Below are 20,170 nucleotides of genomic sequence, written 5' to 3'. Positions count from 1 at the left end.
TCCTGTCTCCAATATGGTAGACAGCAAGCACTGGCACCTGTGGTCCTCTGATCTTCACACGTCTGTGGCACATGTGTACCCACAATGACACACACACACAGAGTGGGGAAGAAAAGGGGGACGAGGGAGCTAAAAGTGGAGTGGAGCTACTGCTGCTGTCTGTGCAAGCTGCTGTGTGGTGCATGCAGGCTTTGATTCATCCAGGTAAGCTCCGAGGGTGCAACTGCTGAGCCATATGGTGAAAGGATGTTTACTTTTGTAAGAAACTGCAAAACTGTCTTCCAAAATAGCTGTACCACCCCGCATCCTACCAGCAAAGAATGAGAGCTTCTGTCTGCTCCTTTGTGAGCATGTGGTAATGGCCAGTGATCTGGATTTGAGACATTTCAATAGTTGTATGGAGGTGTCTCATTGTAATTTACAATTCCCTTGAGACATGTGATGGTGAACATCTTTCTAAAAGCTTATTTGCCATCTGTTTCTCTCTTCAATGAAACGTCTACTCTCAGATCTTTTACCCATTTTGTTAACTTGACTCTTACTATTGGGTTTTACCGATTCATTGCATATTTGGTATGCTGGTAAAAAGCCCTTTGTTCAACATGTATTTTGCAAATAGTTTCTCATAGTTTATGGCTGCTATTCCCTGACCCCAACTCCAAGACTAGGGATTGGACCTTAGCTTATATACATATCACACATTACCACTGAGCCACACCCCAGCCCCTCACTGGGGGATTCTAGGCAGGGGCTCTACCACTGAGCTATATCCAATCTTTCACTGGGCAGTTTTACATTGACACTCTCCCACTAAATTAATTCCTAGCCCTCTTTTTGGGTTTTAATTTTAGACAGGATCTTACTAAGTTGCTCAAACTAAACCTAAATACAGTTTGTAACCCAGGTAGCACTTGAACTTGTAATACTTTTGCCTTAGCCTTCCTACTAGCTGGCATGACAGATCTGCACACCAATACATCCAGCTATTTTCATTCTTCTTATTCTATTGGCAATATAGTTGGCAGAACAGATATTTTTAATTTTAATGAAGCCCAGCATATCAATTATTTCTTTCAGGAATTGTGCCTTTCATGTTGGGTGTCAAAAGTCAACATGAAGTTGAAGGTCAGCTAGATTTTTCTCCTGTCACCTCATAAGAATTTTCAAGTTGTGCATTTTACACTCAGGTTTAGGATCCTCCTGGTTGGTGCTGGTGAGAGGCATAGGCCTGGGCCTGGGTTTCTTTCCTGTGAATATTAAGTTGTCTTTTGATACCTGTGGCAAAGTCCCTCCTCCCTCCCTTGCGCTGCTGTCAGAGCTAGCTGGGTGTGCTGGTGAGGGTCCTGAGCCCTTCCACCCTTCCATGAGGTCATACTGTCTCCATCACTGCAGATCCCCACTCAGCCTTGCGGTCAGACATCAGCCATACCCCTTCAATCTTCCTCAAAGGAATCCTGGCCATTCTGTGTCTCTTGCTTTCCCATATAGGCTTAAGAAACTATGTGTTGTGACATCCTCAAAACACGCCTGGGAGAGCTAGATGGCTCAATGGGTAAAGTGCTCCCTGAGCAACACAAGGTTTCAAATCAAATCCCAAGAATTTACGCAGAGGAAGAGGAAGCATGTTAGCATGCACTTGTAACTAGAAGCAGAGACAGGCAGATCTCTGAGGCCCCCAAGAGGAGCCAGCCTAGCTTGCTTGGTGTCCAAACCAGTAAGAGACCCTATTTCAAGAAATAAGGTGGACAGCATCTGAGGAGTAAGAGCCAAGACTAGCCTCCACATACATGTACGGACATATGCTTATACATCCTAAGGCACAAGTGCATCCACTCACACATGAACATGCATACACAGGGGGTGGGGGCTCACAAAATAACTTCCAGGATTGAGGCTGAGGTCGCACTGCATCCAGACCAGGCTGGTAAGAGCTGGTATGTCCACTGCTCTGACTCTTCTGCCCATGAGCATGGGATGTCTTCTGAGCATTTATATCTTTGATTTTTTCCATCAAATTCATAATTTTCCTTATATTGACTATACCCATATCCACAACCTTTTTTTCTCTATTGGCTGGTGTTCTTGTAAGTGGCAATCTGTTTCTGAGTTTGCACGCTGAGCCTGGCAAGCTGACCTGATGATCATTGCTTTGTGATCCAAAACACTGTGCTGCTCTATTGCTCTGCTGTTGTTGAGTATCTGGATTCCAGTTGAGGCAGATAGACAGACAGAACAAGAAAGACAAGACAGACAGAGACAGCCACACACACACACACACACACACACACACACACACACACACACACACACACACACACACACACACTGAGAGGAGGGGAGAGAGGCAAGGGGAGAAAATAGCAGTCCATTACAACCGAATTCATACTACAGCAAGCTGCACACCCCCAGCACTGGGACGTCACCAGATTTCAACAGACCACTGTATCAGCCTGACCACAGAGGCAGACATGGGAATCCACTGCTTCTCCTGTAATCAAAAGTAAAAGAGGTGGCACAGCGCTGCTCTCACTAAACTGGTAGAGTATTGGTAAGAATGTAAAGGCTGAAGGGAGGGGTGGAGTGCAGGGAACACAGACTTCTGGGAATGACATGTCTGCTGCAGTTAAGTACAGAGCAGCTGCATCACACAGAGAGATTGGGCCCCAGACTGGACCAGTCAACAGTCCATTACAAATGGAGGAGGGACTTAGGAGGCCTCTATTCTCCCTAAGGAGAGTTGCTAGCTGCTGGGTGTGGTGGTTCAAATGAGAAATGATCCCCATAGGCGCCTGTACTTGAATACTTGGCCCCCAGGAATGATGCTGGGGAGAGAGCTTGTGGAGCCTTTAGGAGACAGTGCCCGGGGACAGGCTGAGAGAGTCTACAGCCTCGCCCATTGAAGATGAGGTAGATCTCTCGCCCTTCTGCCATGGCCACTGAGGTTGTCCACTGCCTCTCCTGCCAGTATGGACTCTCTCTGGAACTAAGCCAAAACAAATGTTCTTCCATAAACTGCTTTTGATTGTGGTATTGGACCACAGCAACAGAAAAGTAACTGCTACACCAGGAGTGGGGGATGTCCTTCAGTGCTATACACTGCCAAGTTGTCCTTCTCAAGTAAATAAGCCTTACTCACCAAACTCAGTGGGTTACAATAAAGAGTAGACATTAGGACACCACAGGTCCTAACTACAAAGAACATGGGGTTCAGCAGGAGGGGGAGGTGACCGGGGAGGGAGATATGTACGTATTTTATACATCCATAGGCAATAAGTGACTTTGAATGATATAATTTAATCCAGATATAAGTGTGTGTGTGTGTGTGACACTACAGTTTTTTGTTGTTATGGGGGTATGCTATTGTTTTTTGTTTTGTTTTTGGGGTGTTTTTGTTGTATTGTTTTGTTTTTCTGTTTTGGGGGGAGTTTTTTGAGGCTAGGTCTCTCATTGTACAGACCTGCAGGCTGGCCTTGATCTCACTAAGATCTGCCTGCTTTTGCCTCCTGAGTACTGGGATTAAGGGTGTGTGCCACCATGCTAGGCATGTTGTGTGTGTGTGTGTGTGTGTGTGTGTGTGTGTGTGTGTGTGTGTGTGTGTGTGTCTGTCTGCATGCGTGTGCGTGTGAGATCTTAATTTTAAGAACTCTCAATTATGAATACTTTGTCCTCAGCAACTGCTGTGTGGGCTCCTGAAACCAGACGCCGACCAGCACGGATACGGGACCAAAGGCAGCTGAACGCACCCACTACCTCTCTACTGCAACTCAAGTGCACTGGAACAGAGGGAGAGGCAACTCAGGTTGTCTCCCCAATAGTCTTCTTAAGCAGCTTGGTGGGAACCTGTGGGACCAGAAGCCCTGCTGAGAAGGGGACCCCCAGGTCCACCCAGACTTCCACTGATCCTATTCACCCTTCCACATCACAGGGAACTCCTTTCTGATAGGGGTCACAGTTTCGATGGCACTGCCACCACCATCACATGCTGGCTTGTGAATGAGCAGTGCTTGATAGCACCAGGGCCAGTGCAGTATTCCCCAGTCTCAGGAACATCAATACTGTGCAAAACTGTGTCTGTTAGCCTGGGCTTTTAAGAACTGTCAGGAATGGAGGTCTCATAAACCAGAGAAATCCTTGACTGACCCAGCTTGAAAAAGTATTGCCCAATGAGACACTGTGAGACAGAGATGACAGACAGGCCTGTGCTCAGATCCAGAGAGCCACAAGGACTGGCTGGAAGACAAGAGTGCCACCTAGTAGGCAGGGCTTGTGTAAGAGTCTAGAGGTCATGAATCTCCACAAGACCTTTTTGAGCCATAGCTCCCATTCTCCCCAGTTACACACTTGGCCCTGAGACCCCTCAGAGGCATATGACTCCCTGAGATGGTGCATGCTAATTCCAGGGTCAAACCAAGGGCACTCACAGCCAAGCTAAGACTGACCTTGAGCTGGGAGTGTTTACACCTGAGGCCTGAGCCACAGGACAGCCATCGCCCAGGCTCATGGGTCTGCAACCAAGGCTGTAAAGCCAGAGAGTTGCCCAGCCTGAAACCCAGCAAGGCACCTCTTCCCTCAGCAGAATGGCTGCCTTCCCTGGTTCTAGCCCTGAGAACAATCCAAGCCACAGAGCTCTCACATCAAGCCAGCCAGCCAGCCAGAGTTAGATCTCTACAGAGAAGACCTAGTAGCAGCTCAAGTACCAGTAACCTGGCCAATGCCACTTCCCATTCATTGACAAATGCAGGCAGCTCTCACTGCTCTCTGGTGATAGGCGAAGTGATGCCACTCCTAAGGGGTCCCAAGGAATGGCAGCAGTGTGCCTGCATTCCAGTCATGACTGCACTGCTCAGTTGTTCTTTCCTTCATACAGTTTTCTGAGCATCTGCAGATACAGGCACTGCTGTCTCCTCGGGCTTCCCAAACACCAAGGTCTACAAGAAGACCTCACTGAGAAGACAAAACATGTTGCCCTGCTTAGGAAAGAGGTGTAGAGGGCAGAGACAAGAAAGTACACCCACTAAGTCTGACTTGTCAAGGTGATGTCAAGTAAGAATCCCTGAAGGCTCTTGCAGCTGAGTATTTACTGTCCAGACCCTAAAGCCCTGCACTGACCTGCGGCCTCAGGCCAGCCAGCCACTGAGCAGAAAAACACAGCCACACCTCTGTGGATTCTAAAGCCCTGGTCTCTGGAACCTACTCAATGCCTACCCAGACTTGCCCCGCAGCAGCGGCTGTAGCCCACTGAATTTCCGTCCTTGGCTCCTCTCTCTCTACAGAGCTTTCCAATGGGCTTCCTAAAGACATATTCCAGAAGTAAAGGCTCAGACAGCTCCCAGACATGAAACTGGAAATCCTAGGTCACCTCTGACCCGTGGTCCTTATAGAACCATGTAGGAAGAAAGGAGTGGTTGCTTCTTGCCTCCATAGAAAAGGAAAGTGCCAAGACGCTGGTCCCTCAAGTCCCTATTCACCAGCCTCAGGACGAGGGGCACCTGAGGCCAGGGCAGGGACACGCAATGACAGTGGCATCTCTGACTCTGCCATTTCTAAAATGACGAGTGCTATCTGTCTTAAGTTTTCCTTCCAAACAAAAGGGGTAGGGAGATGATGTGGGAATGGGGGACTTGGTGAGAGAGAGAGAGAGAGAGAGAGAGAGAGAGAGAGAGAGAGAGAGAGAGAGAGAGAGAGAGAGAGAGAGAGAGAGAGAGAATGTATATGTGCGTGTAATGATATAAGCCCCAACCCTAGCTGAGTTTGGATCACCAAGATCCTCCCAAAAGCTGGGGGCAGTAGTGGATGTCTGCAATCCCAGCGATGAGAAGGTAGAGACAGGGCGCTGGAGAAGCTGTCTACCTAAATCAGTGAGCGCCAGGTTCAGCAAGAGACACTGTCTCAAAAAGTGAGGGTAATGGAAGAAAACACCCTTGGCCTTCACGTACATGCATACGAACACACATGTACACACGCACAAATGAATGAGGGGAGAAATGGGGATGGTGTCTTCAGGGCTCTGTCAGGAAGTAAGGGTCACATCAGAAGGATCCAGAGTGTGACAAGACAAGGACATGGCTGTGGGCAGAGGAGACTGGCGAGCTATGCTGTATGTTATATACTGTATGCTGGATATGGGCAGGGCAGGGTAGAGTTGAGAGAGGACCACGGGTCAGGGCAGCTGGCTTCCAGAATAATCTCCCATGGCAACAGAGCTAAGCGCTCAGAAAGTGATTGCATTGGGGTAGGTGGGGGTGATGTTTTCTATGGTGCTTGAATAAAAGAGGGAGTTTCACATTTTATCCACTTCTACATCCCTTAACAATGAGAGCTTATTTAAAAACCCATGAATATGTAAATACCATTTTAAATATGGATATGCAGACACACAGCAACAGTCCGTGTGGGTGAGAAATGTTAAGGGCAGGTCCCCTAGTTGAAAAACCAGCACAAGCAGACTGAGAGGGCCAGGTCTAGAACGCTGGTCCTCCCCAACTCCATGGTTGGGGGTGTGGGGCTGGGCAGACCTGGAGAACAGCAACCTGGCCCCTGAAGAAGGAGTGTGCACCGGCCACACACACGCAGGGTCCATCCTCAGTGGACTGTGTATGTCCAAACAGTCTATAGTGGACCTGGCTCTGCAGACAGGACGCGCCAGCCATTCTTTTGGAGGCTTGGTCTCAAGGCACAGCAGCAGAACAGAGGCAGGCTGAAACAGAGGAGTTGCCTTAAACAGGGTCAAGGCCAAGCTAGGGTTGGGGCTTATATCATTCATTCTCATTCATTCTTTCTCTCTCTCTCTCTCTCTCTCTCTCTCTCTCTCTCTCTCTCTCTGGCTCACCAGCCCACCCCAAAAAGAACGGGAGGGCAAAGATCACACAGCGGAGAGATGACCTCCAGGTAGATGCCTGTGACAGACGCCCACTCGTCTCGAGGTCTTTCCTCTCTCTATCCCCCTCCCTCACTCCCACTAATTGGTCACAAAATTTATAGACTTGGCTTAGAGGCCTCCACTGGGGAGGTTGTGGAAGGAAGCGTTGAGGCGTGAGCAGACAGGGCTCCAAATGCTGCAGGCACCATCTCATGTCCAAAGCAGGGCACTGCAGCCAGTTGCCAAAGCCTTCCGAAGCTGCCCTGTGTTCAGAGCATAGGCCTGGCCCAGCTCAAGCGCAGACGACTCTAGACAGTGCTACTGGGTTCTGTTCCTGGAAGGAAGAAAACTTGCCTGCCCTCATGTTCCCTGCAGAATAGTGTGTCCACGGGGTCCCTTAACCTCAACAGCAGCACACCGGTCTGAACCAGACGGAAGGTGACTATCCTGTGCACAGGGACTAACAGACTTCAGGCACACTATTACATCGCCATGCTCAAAGCCCTTGTCTAATAAGCATGTCAGAGGATGGGATGGTAAGTAGGAGCCATTACTTGGTAGGTAAACTGGCTTGAGCTTAGGCTAGCCCATCAGTCAAATCCCACAATGCCTAGTGCATTCTGCAGTCCAGATCAACTTGGTGTGGGCAGCCTGCAGAGCCATGCCCAGGTTACTGTGTGAGTGGTTCCCGAGAGGCAGGCTCAGTGTTGACCCAGAGCTGACAAAAGTTAAAGAAGAGAATCAGGATAGAGGGATTGTGGCAGGTTCCCTACTGAGGGACTCCAGCTTCCAAAGAAGGGCCACCGAACCCACTGTCACTAAGAAGGGAACAGAGCCCAGACACAAGTAGCCGTTCTCCACATTTCAATGTAAATTTCAAGCTTCTTAACACTAGTTCAGGTATTGCGGGATCAAAACAAAACATCTTAGCATCTGCTAAGAGATGTCCCCTCACCTGCTTTTATAGCCAGTGGAATGCATACACCTTACACAAGTTCCTCTCGTCTGTATCACCATGCCTGTGCCTAGGCACAAAAGTACATGAATCTCTCTCTCTCTCTCTCTCTCTCTCTCTCTCTCTCTCTCTCTCTCTCTCTCTCTCTCACACACACACAAACCTGTCTCCACTGCACCCTGTGTCTCAGCCCAGGGTGACAGGGTGACAGCATTGCTGCCCAGCATTGCCACTGCCAGCAAATCTGTGCTGAGGCCCAGTGCACACAACACCCTACCAGAACTGAACTCTGGTTCTTCCCACTTGGCACAGCCTCAGACCCAGCACAGAATGCCCCCCAGGTACCATGTGAGAGGAAATTGGGGACAGCTTATTGCTTAGGCACTGAACAGAAATGAGGGTGTAGCCTCCAGTCAAATGCCATACTCACAATTCTAAGGCACTCAGCTACCACAGGCTGAAGCAGGTAGGCTGAGAGCTGACAGGTGCTATGTACACGCTGGTGCCAAGTGGCAGACCAGCCAAAGGCAATGCAAGGCACCAAGTACCCAGCTCTGCTGCTGCCACAGTTGCTAAAACAGGGGCACAAGTGGCAGAAGAGAGGACAACAGGGAAGTGAGACAAAGATGAGTTTACAGGCCACAGACAACTCAACAGCACAAGTCCATAAGAGCACCCATCCCAGCACTTCCTTCCTGAGCTGAGAGGACATTTATTTACTCAGTAAATACCTCTTGGGGATGAACTAGATACCAGGCACACAGTGACCATAACAGCTATTACCATTCGTACCCAGCAACTGTGACTCCTCACAAACAGCCCTGAGGACAGGCCCCGCGCTGTGCAGTGGTGGCACACGCCTTTAACTGCAGCACTTGAGAGGCAGGGGCAAGTGGACCTCTGTGAGTTCAAGACAAACCTGGTCTACAAAGTGAATTCCAGGACAACTAGGGCTACACAGAGAAACCCTGTCTTGAAACTCTGCATCCCCACCCCCCAACACCAAAAAAAGACAGGCCTGCTGATCTTCTCTCATAGAAGGAAAAGGATCATTAAATCCTCACCTAAGATCCCGGCTCCGGCCCCCTGCCCTCTTTCCCTGTTTCCCACTGCCTATAATTCTGTTCCTGCTGCTCGTGGTCTCAGACGTGCTGGAGCAGCCGGCATGCGGAAGGTGTCTGCTGCGTCAAGTGACGTAGCGGCTCCATCTATGCAGCTATGCAGCTGTCCATCCATGCTGGCATGAGAATTTTCAGTTGACATGGCTGCGTAGGGGTCACCTATACTTCTCTAAGTAACCCCTACACCATGCTCTTACGTAAGGAAGTCCAATAAACTGAGTGGTTCTACAAGCTAGGCAGGTAGAATCGTTACTTTGGTCAGTTACTGATGATCCCTTTGAGGGGAATAGGTGTCTGTTCATGTCTCCTCAAGGAAGACGCCATGTTTCCCAACAACACAGTACCTGGGAGAAATGTCCTACCCAAATGAGCATGTGAACTGACAAAGGGGTAGAAAGCCGAAGGCAGACATCAGGAAGGGCGCTTAGGAGGCCATGAGGGTTCCACAGCAGATGACAGGCAAGCTGCAATGGTGAGAAAGGGGAGAAGCCCTCAAGTTCTGGGGACAGGTGTAGCATATCCTAGAGCTGTGCGATCACTGACAGGTTGGGAGGGAAGAAGCAGGTGCATTCAGAGTTCACACAACTGTGGGACAAGAGGGGACAAAGGCAGTCACCCTGTGACACCTCAGATGATACTGAATGCAGAGCAGCCAAGAGGGAGACAGGGAGACTAGTCCAGGCTAGTGGAGAAAGGGCTCCTGCTGGCTTCCAAGTACAGTCAATAACCCCATGGCTTGGATAAGATGTGAGAGAGGACCAACTCCCTGGGCCTGTGGGCCTGCAATGGTGCCGGCTCCTCCACCTCAGCTGCAGAGAGCATGTGCTATGGCTGTGATGCTGGCTGGCTCACTGTAAGGAAAGCCAGCACAGGCCTTGCACTGAGGAAGACAGCAGAGCAGCACAGACAGAGTTAGACAGAGGCAAACATATATTCCTTTTAACAAAAATCCTAGCTTTGATGGCTCTGTCAAGCCAGCAGGGGAAATAAGGCCAAGAACATAATGCTAATGTATTGGGAAGGAGGGCGTAAAGGCAGCCTCGAGCAGGTGCACAGACCCTGGACAAAGCCAGTGCAGAAGCAGAGGATGCTGGTGTGGTGAGGACCTGGCACGAAAGCTGCACACGCCCTGAGGTCATAGCACCAGAAGGCTCAGGTGTGAGGACAATATGGTGTGACCTGAGTCATAAAGTGTCCCTCAGACAGCTGCATGGAAAGCAGATGTCTAGAGACAACTGTAGGAAAGAATGATACAGCTTGTCACTTTAGCAAAGGCAATGCACAGAATGGCATGAATTCTAGCATGGAAGGAAGACGCACACCTTAACAAGACCTGAGATAGGACACAGGCCCTGGGCCTAAAAGACCGGTGATGAGGCCATTAAAGACAGACCACAGCACAGAAAGCAAGTGGGAGGTCAGTGTGTCTGGCCAGCTGTGCAGGGCCTCCCTGGCTGAGTCTGGGAAACAGAAGTGTTTGCAACCATACTCTCAGCCTCAGCACTCAACTGTAAGCCAGGAGCTCAGCCAACAGCCTAAGGCTCCCCCAGCTCCGTACGGAGCCTAGACAACAGTCGACTCAGAAACAAGGACTGATATAACCAGTCCACAGCAAAGAGAGGCCCTGGGCTACAGGGGATGTTTCCTCCCCGTGTCCCAAGAAGGAAAGTACAGTTCTCGGGGTGCTCCTCCAGAGGCCCCAGCCAAGTATCTAGGGGCAAATGAATTGTGACCAGCAATTTCTAATGCCTGACCTGGAGCGGCTGGAGACAGGCATGTGGTCAGAATGAGGCCCCACAGCATCCCTAAAATACATATGGGGGCTACCACAGAGGACACATGGAGAGAGCTCACCAAATGCAAGCTGGCTCAACTGCTCTGCCAAAGCCCATTCACTGAGTGGGGAGAGCCAGACAGACATTTGAGGCCGCGCCTGTGCTCCCGACAGGCCAGGAACTGGCTCATGCCCAAACAGTAAATGGCTGGAATGATCATAAGACCTGGCAGTGGACACAGCCATGGGAGATGGACCAGGCCAGAGCTATTCACTGCTCCTCTCCTCCTGCCCACCCAATCAACCATAACAAATCCCAGTATCTTCTCCATTGAAGATGTGCCCATCCCCAGCCACTCTAACTGTCACCAGCAGTCAACTACCAAAATTCATCTTCTAGTGGGGCACACTGGGAGCACCCTAATGCCAGAATCATCATGTCATAGCAGCTGTTCACTGTGGTTCCTCAAACATAGAAGATGGCAAAAAAGAGGAACTGTGATGCCTGGCCAGCCCCTCGTTTGCCACTTCAGACACTAGCCTGTATCCTTTATGGCCACATCCTTTAATATTTTTTACCCTCCTATGTACATCCCACCTGAAAAGGTGTCTTCACTGTGGACAGGCTAATTAAACTGTCCAAGGACCAAGTGTTCCTCAGTGGTAGAGCTGAGAGTCAAACACAGGCAGCCGGAGTTTGGAGTCGGCAATAACGGTTTCCCCCATCACGGCTCCAGGATACAGTGTGACACCCCCTTGGAGGTTAAAAAAAAAAAAGTCCCACCTCATTAATCTTGAGCACCTGTCACTGGCTTAGCTGGCCTCTAGACAGCTCAAGAGTGCTATAACTCATGTGGACACTGACTCACACGGGTGACAAGGCCTCATTATACTACAAGATGCTGTGAGAGGGTGGCCTAACTGCCCTAGACAAACAGGTAAGAATTATGACTTGGACTCTGAGCTTAACCGCTCTTGTGAGGCAGTGGAGGAAGCCAGGGCACAGCCTTTGTGACACAGATGGGTTATACCTTCCACTTACTGCTTCTTCTTGCGGCCCCTCTGCTGGCAGGTAGGTATGTTGTTGTGGCATCACCATTCTGGAATGTGTCTGTCCACCCATGAGGAGACTGGCTTCCAACAAAGAGGCAAATGGACCACAGGTACTTAAGGACTCAACATGCCTGCCCCCCACCCCTGGCCCCTGCCCCATGACTGCAGGCATGGGCTGCTCTGCCAGGCAGCAGACCTGGACTATAGGTACAAGATGAGGCCATGTGAACCGTCCTGGAGCTGAGCACACGGCTCATGAAAGCTGGCTGGAAAAAGAGTGCCTAGGCCCCAAGAGCTCAGCCTGGCCTGGATGGAGTGGGCAGGGAAGGGCGGAGGGGATATCTGTGTCCACATCACTACACAGCTGATCTCCGGTAGCCCTGCCTTACATAAGCCCAGATGACTTGAAGTGGCCGAAACAGCAGTTGTGTCAGGAACTCCCTGGTGGCCTAGGCTCCAACCTCAACATAGCATGGACACCTGGGAAACTGACAGGTTGGGTTCAAGTTCTGTTTTTACTGCCTCCCTGCAGATCCACCCGGGTTCAAACTCACCTTCTGCAAAATGAATGAGGCAATGGAGACCACACCTACCCAGGATAGGTCAAGTACTGCCTGGTGTGTGCTAGGAAGAGTATTCCAAGCAAGGAAACACTCATGGACACTGATTTCTGTACGCACAGATGAGGAAGAGGCCCTGCTATCTATATCACCCCTCTCCCTATCCATCGAAACTCAGAAATCCCCTTGAATCCCTGCATAAGCTTCTCCGTTCTCTCAACACTGGCCAGGGCACAGTGGAGCATCCCTGTGTCTGTCTGTCTACATGAAAACCTAGCTGTAGAGTCAGTGAGCCCCCTGCATGACACTGCACTTCAGCACAACCTACAGAAAGCTGGCAAGTTTGATGGTAATGCAGGGGGGACCTGAGCCCCAGAACTCCTGACCTGAAAGAGCCCCATCTACAGCAAAGGAGGCTTTCGGACAGTGCTGGGCAGCCCAGTGCAGTGGACACTGAACAGAGAACACATCTAAGATCTACACACACACTCCAGGCAACCTACCAGCCCCTTAGCCACAAAACCAAGAGAGGCATTATTAGCCTGACAGGGCAAAAAGCAAGACTGGCACAGAGAAGAGGGCAAGGTCCCCGACACTGTAATCAGATCCTGTCCGAAAGTACTGAGGACGCACGGCAGGCCCTGACAGCCCCATCCGTATCCATGAGGGATGGTGCCTGTGAGCCGTGCGGGATGGCTGAGGAGGACGACAGGCAGCCTGATGGGAATGTACAGACCGGCACCTTCTTGGAAGATTCCATACTGTTGCCTGCCCACTAGGCAAGCCAGTCACCCACCAAGCAGGAATCTGCCCAACTCCAGCTGCACACATGTTGTAAAGAAACCTTTCCGCTCTTGTCCTCACCTCAGAGAGCTGCCCAACACCAGGGATGCAGTCCCCACCCAACACAGCCCTGCAGAGACAAGCTCTCTACTTCCAACAGACAGCATTCACCTGAGCAAAGACTCCCAGGTCCTCCCCACCTACTGAACTGTTCATCCATCCATCCGTCTCTTCTCCATCCATGTATCTCCTGTGACACACTTCCCAACCCCTACTCCCCACTACCATCCCAACCCCATCTTCTACTAATCAAACACACCAGTGCCCAGCAGATGGGAGTGCCAGTTCCTCCTCTGGGCTTTCACCTGAACACTCAGGGAAAGAGGAAAACAAACGAAGGAACAAATTCAGCTGAATGGGATAACACACACACACACACACACACACACACACACACACACACACACACACACACACACACAGAGTTTCTGCCTGTCTCTCTGTCTGTCTCCCTGTCTCTCTCCTCCTCCCCCTCCCCCCCTCTCTCCCTCCCTCCCTCTCTCTTTCTTTCTTTCTCTCTCTCTCCAAGACCAGCATAGGCTACACAGGGAACTCCAGAGAGTTCCAGATCAGCCTAGGAAATATAAAAAGACAGTATCTCAAAAAAACAAATGAATGTTTCAGTCTAATGAACTCAGAACCATGCTTGACCAGCTAGGGATCAAGGCCATCCCATCTCAATGGTAGGAAGTACTTTCCCTGCTCCTGGCTGCTTATAAACTCTAGGGTGTGGTAGCATCTGACATTTCTAGACCCAGATGATGTCTGTGGCTCAGCCTCCTTCGATGATAGCCCTGCACCTCACCCACACAGGGCTCAGGTCAGAGCCCTGCCTAGCAGCCTTCCCAGAGGCATGGCTCTATCCCACATTTGCCAAGGCCTACTGAGGAAACAGGCAACAGGCAAAAGCCCAAATCTAGCAGCTCCTCAGTGCTCCAAGGAAGTGGTTTCTAGGCATGGGTCCCTGACACCAACTCACTAACGTAGCTAGTGCCAGAAGACACAGCTGACTCGTGTACCAGGTTGGGGAGGTGCTGTACACTCGAGTGAGTGTCCTCACAAGTGGTGGTACTGACATGCCACAAACATGGGGGCAGGACGGGCAGGGGGCACAAACTCTGTCTTCTAACAGCCAGTGGGCATATTTTTCCAAACAGCAAAGCAGTGTAGGGGTATAATAAAGAACATGTTTAAAAGTCACAAAAGCAGCAAACATTTATTTGCAAAGTTCAGACATGATCAGTAGCTGGGCTGGAACAGTGGACAAGGACACAGCATGATGGGAATGTAGGCCACTGGCCCGCATAGCTGTGAAATATGACCAGGACCATGCAGCACCATGACCTGAGGTGGGACTGGCGGCCTGCTCCTCCCCAGCCACACATCACACACTACAAACAAACAAGCAAGAAAACCAGGTGCCCTGTGCACTCTGTGGTCTGCAGCTCGGGGTGTACCATGCTCTCTCCTTCCCTTTTCACTCAAACCTGCCTAACCGGCTTTAAAAGGGCAAGGAAAAACATTTGGCCTTTCAGGGTCTCTTGGTCCCAAAAACAAAATGGTGGAACCTGCTCTGTAAGCTCAGGCTTCAAGGGCTGAAGCACCAAAGCTGAATAATCCACCCAAACACCAAAGCCAGTGCCACCCTAGCCACCTCCCCATACTGAGGTCTGGTTCCATCTGGAACCTGCACTAAAGGGAAAGGCAAAACCATGACCTAGCACACAACAGGCTAGAAACACAGCGTCTCAGCTCATCTCCTGAGTGACTCTCCACCCTACCAAAGAAGCAACTACCTTAATCCAGGCCATCTCAGTTTCAAGGCACAGGCTGCGCAGACTTCACGGTGACCACCCACCGGTTCCCACCTTACTAAGAGAGCTTCTGCCCCCTGCCCACCAGCGAGGATCCCTGGAAACCCAGCCCCAGAACCCCACAGCTGTTCCCTCACCATTCCTCAGCTCAACAGCCTAGCTCTGCGACTCTCAGGGCAGGCAGGACTTCACCAGCTCCATGAGAGGCCTGTTTCCAGGCCACAGAAGGCACAAAGAACAAGGGGTCACAGGTCCTGTAGGAACCCAGGCACAGAAGGCCAGCACACAGAAACCCATCTTGTAAAAACATTCCCAGGGAGCAGAGACAGCACTGTGGACCAGGCCTCTCCTGTCTGAGATCTGCTAACTAGGGGTCCCAGCATTCTACAGGAGAAAGCAAAACACCAGGCATATCCATGGGATAGCCTGAGGCCACAGCTGTGCTGACCGGGGGACCTTCCCTCCTACCCCAGCACTGCCTGCCCCTGGCACAGGCTACTCCAAGATTCCGGTCTCAAACCTACATAAAATAAGCCAAACCACAGGTTGACTCAACTGGCAAACACGAGCCAGGTATGTTGGGAAGTGTGCCAGTGGCCCCTTTTCCGTGCTAAGACAGGAGTCTTAACATTCCTCGTCACAGCAGCTAACCACTGGGTGCGAGGGAAATGCAGACAGGATCCCTTGCCTTAATAGTTCATTCCATTCCATAGTCAGAGGATAATGAAGAGGATCAGCAGGCAAACGTTCAGCTTTAATTCCAAATTACCTTTCATGCCCGTTTCATCTGACAGTGGCTTTGGAAGCAAAAGGCAATCTCTATCATGTGAGCTTTCTCAAGTAAATGGATGTGATTGTGTCCAACATAAGCAGATGCTTCTAGAAGCCAATTTTCAGAGTGACATCAGCACTCAAATGAGAACCCTTCCTTCTGACTAGCAATGAGTGATGAAGATGAAAACGCTGTTTCTATAAGATGACAAAGCTACGGCTGGATCACCCACGACAACAGGCTGGCTCCGTGCTCCTCCTACTCCTCCTAGACCTGTCAAAAGTCAGCGCTAGGCGCTCTTGCCCTGGTGGCTGCACACAGCTCTCCCTCTGGCTCCGCAGAAGCCCATCCCACTTGCCTCAGGTGGCTCACGCTCTCACGAGCTCTCTCTCTCTCTCTCTCTCTCTCTCTCTCTCTCTCTCTCTCTCTCTCACACACACACACACACACACACACACACACGGGATGACTTCAGCTCACCATGGCAACTCCATCTTCTGTCAGTACAGGATATAGACGGGCATATAGCCAAGTTTTGGTCAGTGAAGGGGATCAGGTGGATGGTGGCCACAGAAAAGCTTTCCTTATTCCATAGGACTCAAAAAAGACTTTTCCTTTTTGCCTCTGGACATAAGACTAGACCTGGGAAGGCACTTCAAAATCACAAAATCCGCCAAGTGGCCAGCCACAGGGCAAATGGACAAAGAGCCCAGGCCAATGTGAAAGAAGAGCAAACATGTTTGACTTCGATCTCTGGTTCCTGGCAGAGCCCTAAAACTCTTGGGCTCTACTGGGTGACAGGCCTGTATGTTGATATTCGCAACAAGCTAATGAAATAAGCTAGTACAAGCCCCACAATGCTCAGGGTGGAGCTCGTCACTAAACGACTAGAAAGCAGAGGACAGAAGCTCCCGACCCCATCCACTGATCTGGGAGCTGGGCTGTGAAGCCCTTCACAATAGGATTTGAATACACTGAGATTGGTGAATGCATCAAGGTGGTGGTGGGGGCAGGGGTGTAACTGAAGAAAGCCATGTCCCTGGCTCAAACATGCCCTGCTCTGAGTACCGCCACTCAGTTGCTCCTGGGCTGGATTCTTCAGAAGAAGCCAGGAGTCTCAAGGGAGACATTCTCCTGATTTCTGAAAACCCCTGAACCTGAGGAAGGGTGGTGAGATGGGAGTGGGGGACTTGTGGCTGCCTGGGCAGACTCTAGTGTCAGAGCAGAAGCAGAAAGCACACACACAGCTGGTGCAGGGCTTGGAAAGTGGCTCTAGAAGACGCAGGAGGCGTGTGGTGTTGGGAGGGCAGGGGCACGGCAGGCTGGTGAGGTGTGAGAGCTGCCCTGACTTCCTACTGGACTGTGGAACAAATATACCTGCTGTTCATCTCACAAGATTTTATCACTTGTGATCAAGAGCATAGGCCAGTAGAATGTTCACATCTGTGAGCACCCAAGGCTGCACACGTCACATAGGCATGAACCCGGGGGCCATCTGAAGTCACACGCTGCCTGGAAGTTGCAAGGCTACTGATCTAGGAGGGTACCCAGTGGTAAACAGCACTTAATTAGAATTTGCAAAGTGGGTCCAGAGTCTCACTGCTATGTGGCATGTGAGAAAACAACTATTCCCACGCTTCCGACCATGGAGCAGTGAGGCACAGCCACGCCCAACACTGTGACTTGCATGCACGCAGTTTATAAACGAGTCTGTCAGAAGCACTCATATACACAGGTGGGTGGAGTGGGGGGCCTTCAGGTCATCGAGTGCACTGACCTTCAAAGGACTGAGACAATTCTCAAAAACCCTTGGCTACTGCTCAAAAGAGCGATTAAGACAAAAACCCAACCCTTCCCCTCTAGCCTTCTCCTATATACAAGCAAGCCTGCCCTGCACACAGACTTATCACCTGCTGTCTTTAGCAGAGCTACACCCTAATAATGCCACCATTATACCCTAAAACAAGGTCTTCAAACGTATCCAGCCCCGGGTACTATGTGACAGTAATGGAAAATAAACTCGCCAAGTTACAAGGAGGAAGGCACACAGGACTCAAAGTGCCCGGAGCAGACACACTGCCAGACGCCCTCGGGCCTTCTACCTGCTGGTGATGCTGCTATTCTTCTCCTTCAGCGCCAGCTCTCGCTGCTGCAGCTCAATCACGAACCTCGAAAGGTCCTCTGGAGTCCTGATGGATAAAGAAGACACATTTAGTTCTTTCTCTCCCCAGAAATGGACCACATTGTATACACAAAACAGAAAACCACAAGCCACGATTCAGAGGTCTGCGTAAGTTCATTATGCAGCCCGTGTACAGAGTAGCAAGGACTCACAGCATCCAGGTCCAAACCCTTCGATGGGTTGGCTACATTCAAAATATACCTTACTGACTCCTGAATGGAGGTCACTCAGTTGAAGACCCAAATTCAGAAGCCATGTTTAGAAGAAAGAAAAAAAAAATCTGGATGTGTGCTGGGCTAGCAAAATGACTCATGGGTAAAAAGCCACTTGGCACCAAGCCTGAGGACCAGAGTTCAATCCCCTAGGCTCTATATGAAAGGAGAGAACCAGTTCCCTCAAGCTGTCCCTCTGAGTCTCACATGCACACACACATGCACACACACAACTAACTAATTAATTATTAATTAAACAAAATGGAATTTAAAAACATTAAGAACATACAAAGCCGGATGTGGCACCTGCTCCACGCTGACACTGACAGGTATATGCCTAGGGCTCACTGGCCAGCCAGCCTGACCTACTTGGTGAATCTTTGACCAATGAGAGACTCTTACCTAAAAAAACAAGTTGGAGAGCATCAAGGAACAACACCCAAGCTTGACCTCTGGCATCTAAATGTGTATGCACCGAGGCACGCACACAAGTCTTAACTTTTTTCTAGCTAGAAAAATAGGAAGACCACAGGACAGCAGCACTGTGCCTAGGAAACAAGACACACAGCGCACCACCCATGACCTAGCACAGAGGCAGGCTCAGATGGCCTCACACAGTCAGCTGCTTCTGCAAAACAGATCAGGCAGCAAAAGGAAAGAAAGTGCGGCAGTGAGCTGCTATGCACTTGTATGCTTCCCAGCTCTTCAAAATTCTCTGCTCACCTGTCTCAGTCGACAGGAACAGACCTGGTCTCTATTGTTTCATCTTTCCGTGAGAAAACTGATAGCCAGCTACTACCTGGGTGTACAAGGTCCACTGCACCCGTGAGTGCAAGTAGACACAAGGTGGGCTGGTCATCTGACTGGCACAGATGCATACTGAATTTCATGATGTTTTTACAACAATGTGTACATACCCATTTACACATGAGGGCAGGGGATGAAGCTGTGTCTGCTTCTCTCATAAACTATGGCCACAGTGAGCACAAGGCACGCTGAAGTCACCACCCACTCATTTAGGAACTCCTACAGCTTCACCCAAAAAAGCAGGCTCTAACTGTGTGCTTGTGCTGATGAAAGGATTGAGCCAGGCTGCACAGAAAGCACCCAGAGACACCTCCTATACCCGCATACTCACACTGTACTCTCAGGCTTTCAGTCAGCATGGGAGAGTCTACAGAAAAAGGACACTGAGCCAGGAGAAGGTCGCTAACTCAAAGACCTACATACTCATGAGCAAGACACTGGTTAGTCCTGGGTGCACATGAGCTACCCAACCAACTGCTCATTGTGCGATCGTCCTGAACTCTGACCTCACTCCAGCCCTGGGTAAAGAGCTGGAAACACACCTTAAAGGTAGAGTACATGCCTAGTAGGCACATGTTCTACCACAGCACCAAAGGCAGATACATCGAGAACCTCTCTTCCCTCTCTGCAGCATGAGGTCATTAAAAAGAAAACAACATTCGAGAGGTGAAGAGTGAGCATTCGCCAGCACCTGGCCAGCCATCCGCTTGCAGACCCGTGAGGTCAGCTCCAGTCCCCACAGCCTCCCCTGTGGGTCACTGGGCAACCCAAGGAGGCCATAGAGTTGTTTGGGCGAGAGGTCAAATGAGTGCCAGGCAAAGGATGCCCAAGAAAGAGCCAGGCCCAAACTGACTCTGCAGCTGAGCTACATACAGAAGAGTAAACAACATGTATGTTCCTTTATTCACAGACTATACCCTGGTGGGAAATATGCTTGCCCAAGTTGGTGGGGACAATCAAGGGTCTCTTCTATGCACTGTGTGACTTTCTAAGAGAATTTGCAGTACATGTATATGTAGGTATAAATAACCCCCCACCAAGAAAAACCTTAAGAAAACAAGAAAAGGCAACAAGGGAGAAAGGCACCAGAGGCACCCAGCTCAGAGAAGAGGACACTAGCTGTGTGCTGTCGGCCTGGCATGAGCCCTGGCACCAGGGTGAAGAGCAAAGAATGAAGTGCACAGGACAGAGTGGGGGTGGGGAGCAATCCTGAAGAAG

At 50.3% G+C, this 20,170-nt stretch overlaps 1 protein-coding gene across 1 annotated transcript in view; it reads right to left on the bottom strand.

The window, feature by feature from the left end:
* Mad1l1 (mitotic arrest deficient 1 like 1) overlaps window positions 1-20,170 on the bottom strand; it is a 310,787-nt gene that overhangs the window by 227,580 nt on the left and 63,037 nt on the right. The window contains 1 exon segment of the mRNA NM_001109387.1: window positions 17,854-17,940. Within this exon segment, the coding sequence (NP_001102857.1) occupies window positions 17,854-17,940 (87 nt within the window).

Source organism: Rattus norvegicus, chromosome 12, assembly GCF_021556685.1.
Source record: "Rattus norvegicus strain SHRSP/BbbUtx chromosome 12, alternate assembly SHRSP_T2T, whole genome shotgun sequence".
Lineage (NCBI taxonomy): Eukaryota > Metazoa > Chordata > Mammalia > Rodentia > Muridae > Rattus > Rattus norvegicus.
The sequence above is the reverse complement of the archived record's forward strand: the minus strand, read 5'-3'. Positions and strand labels throughout refer to the sequence as shown.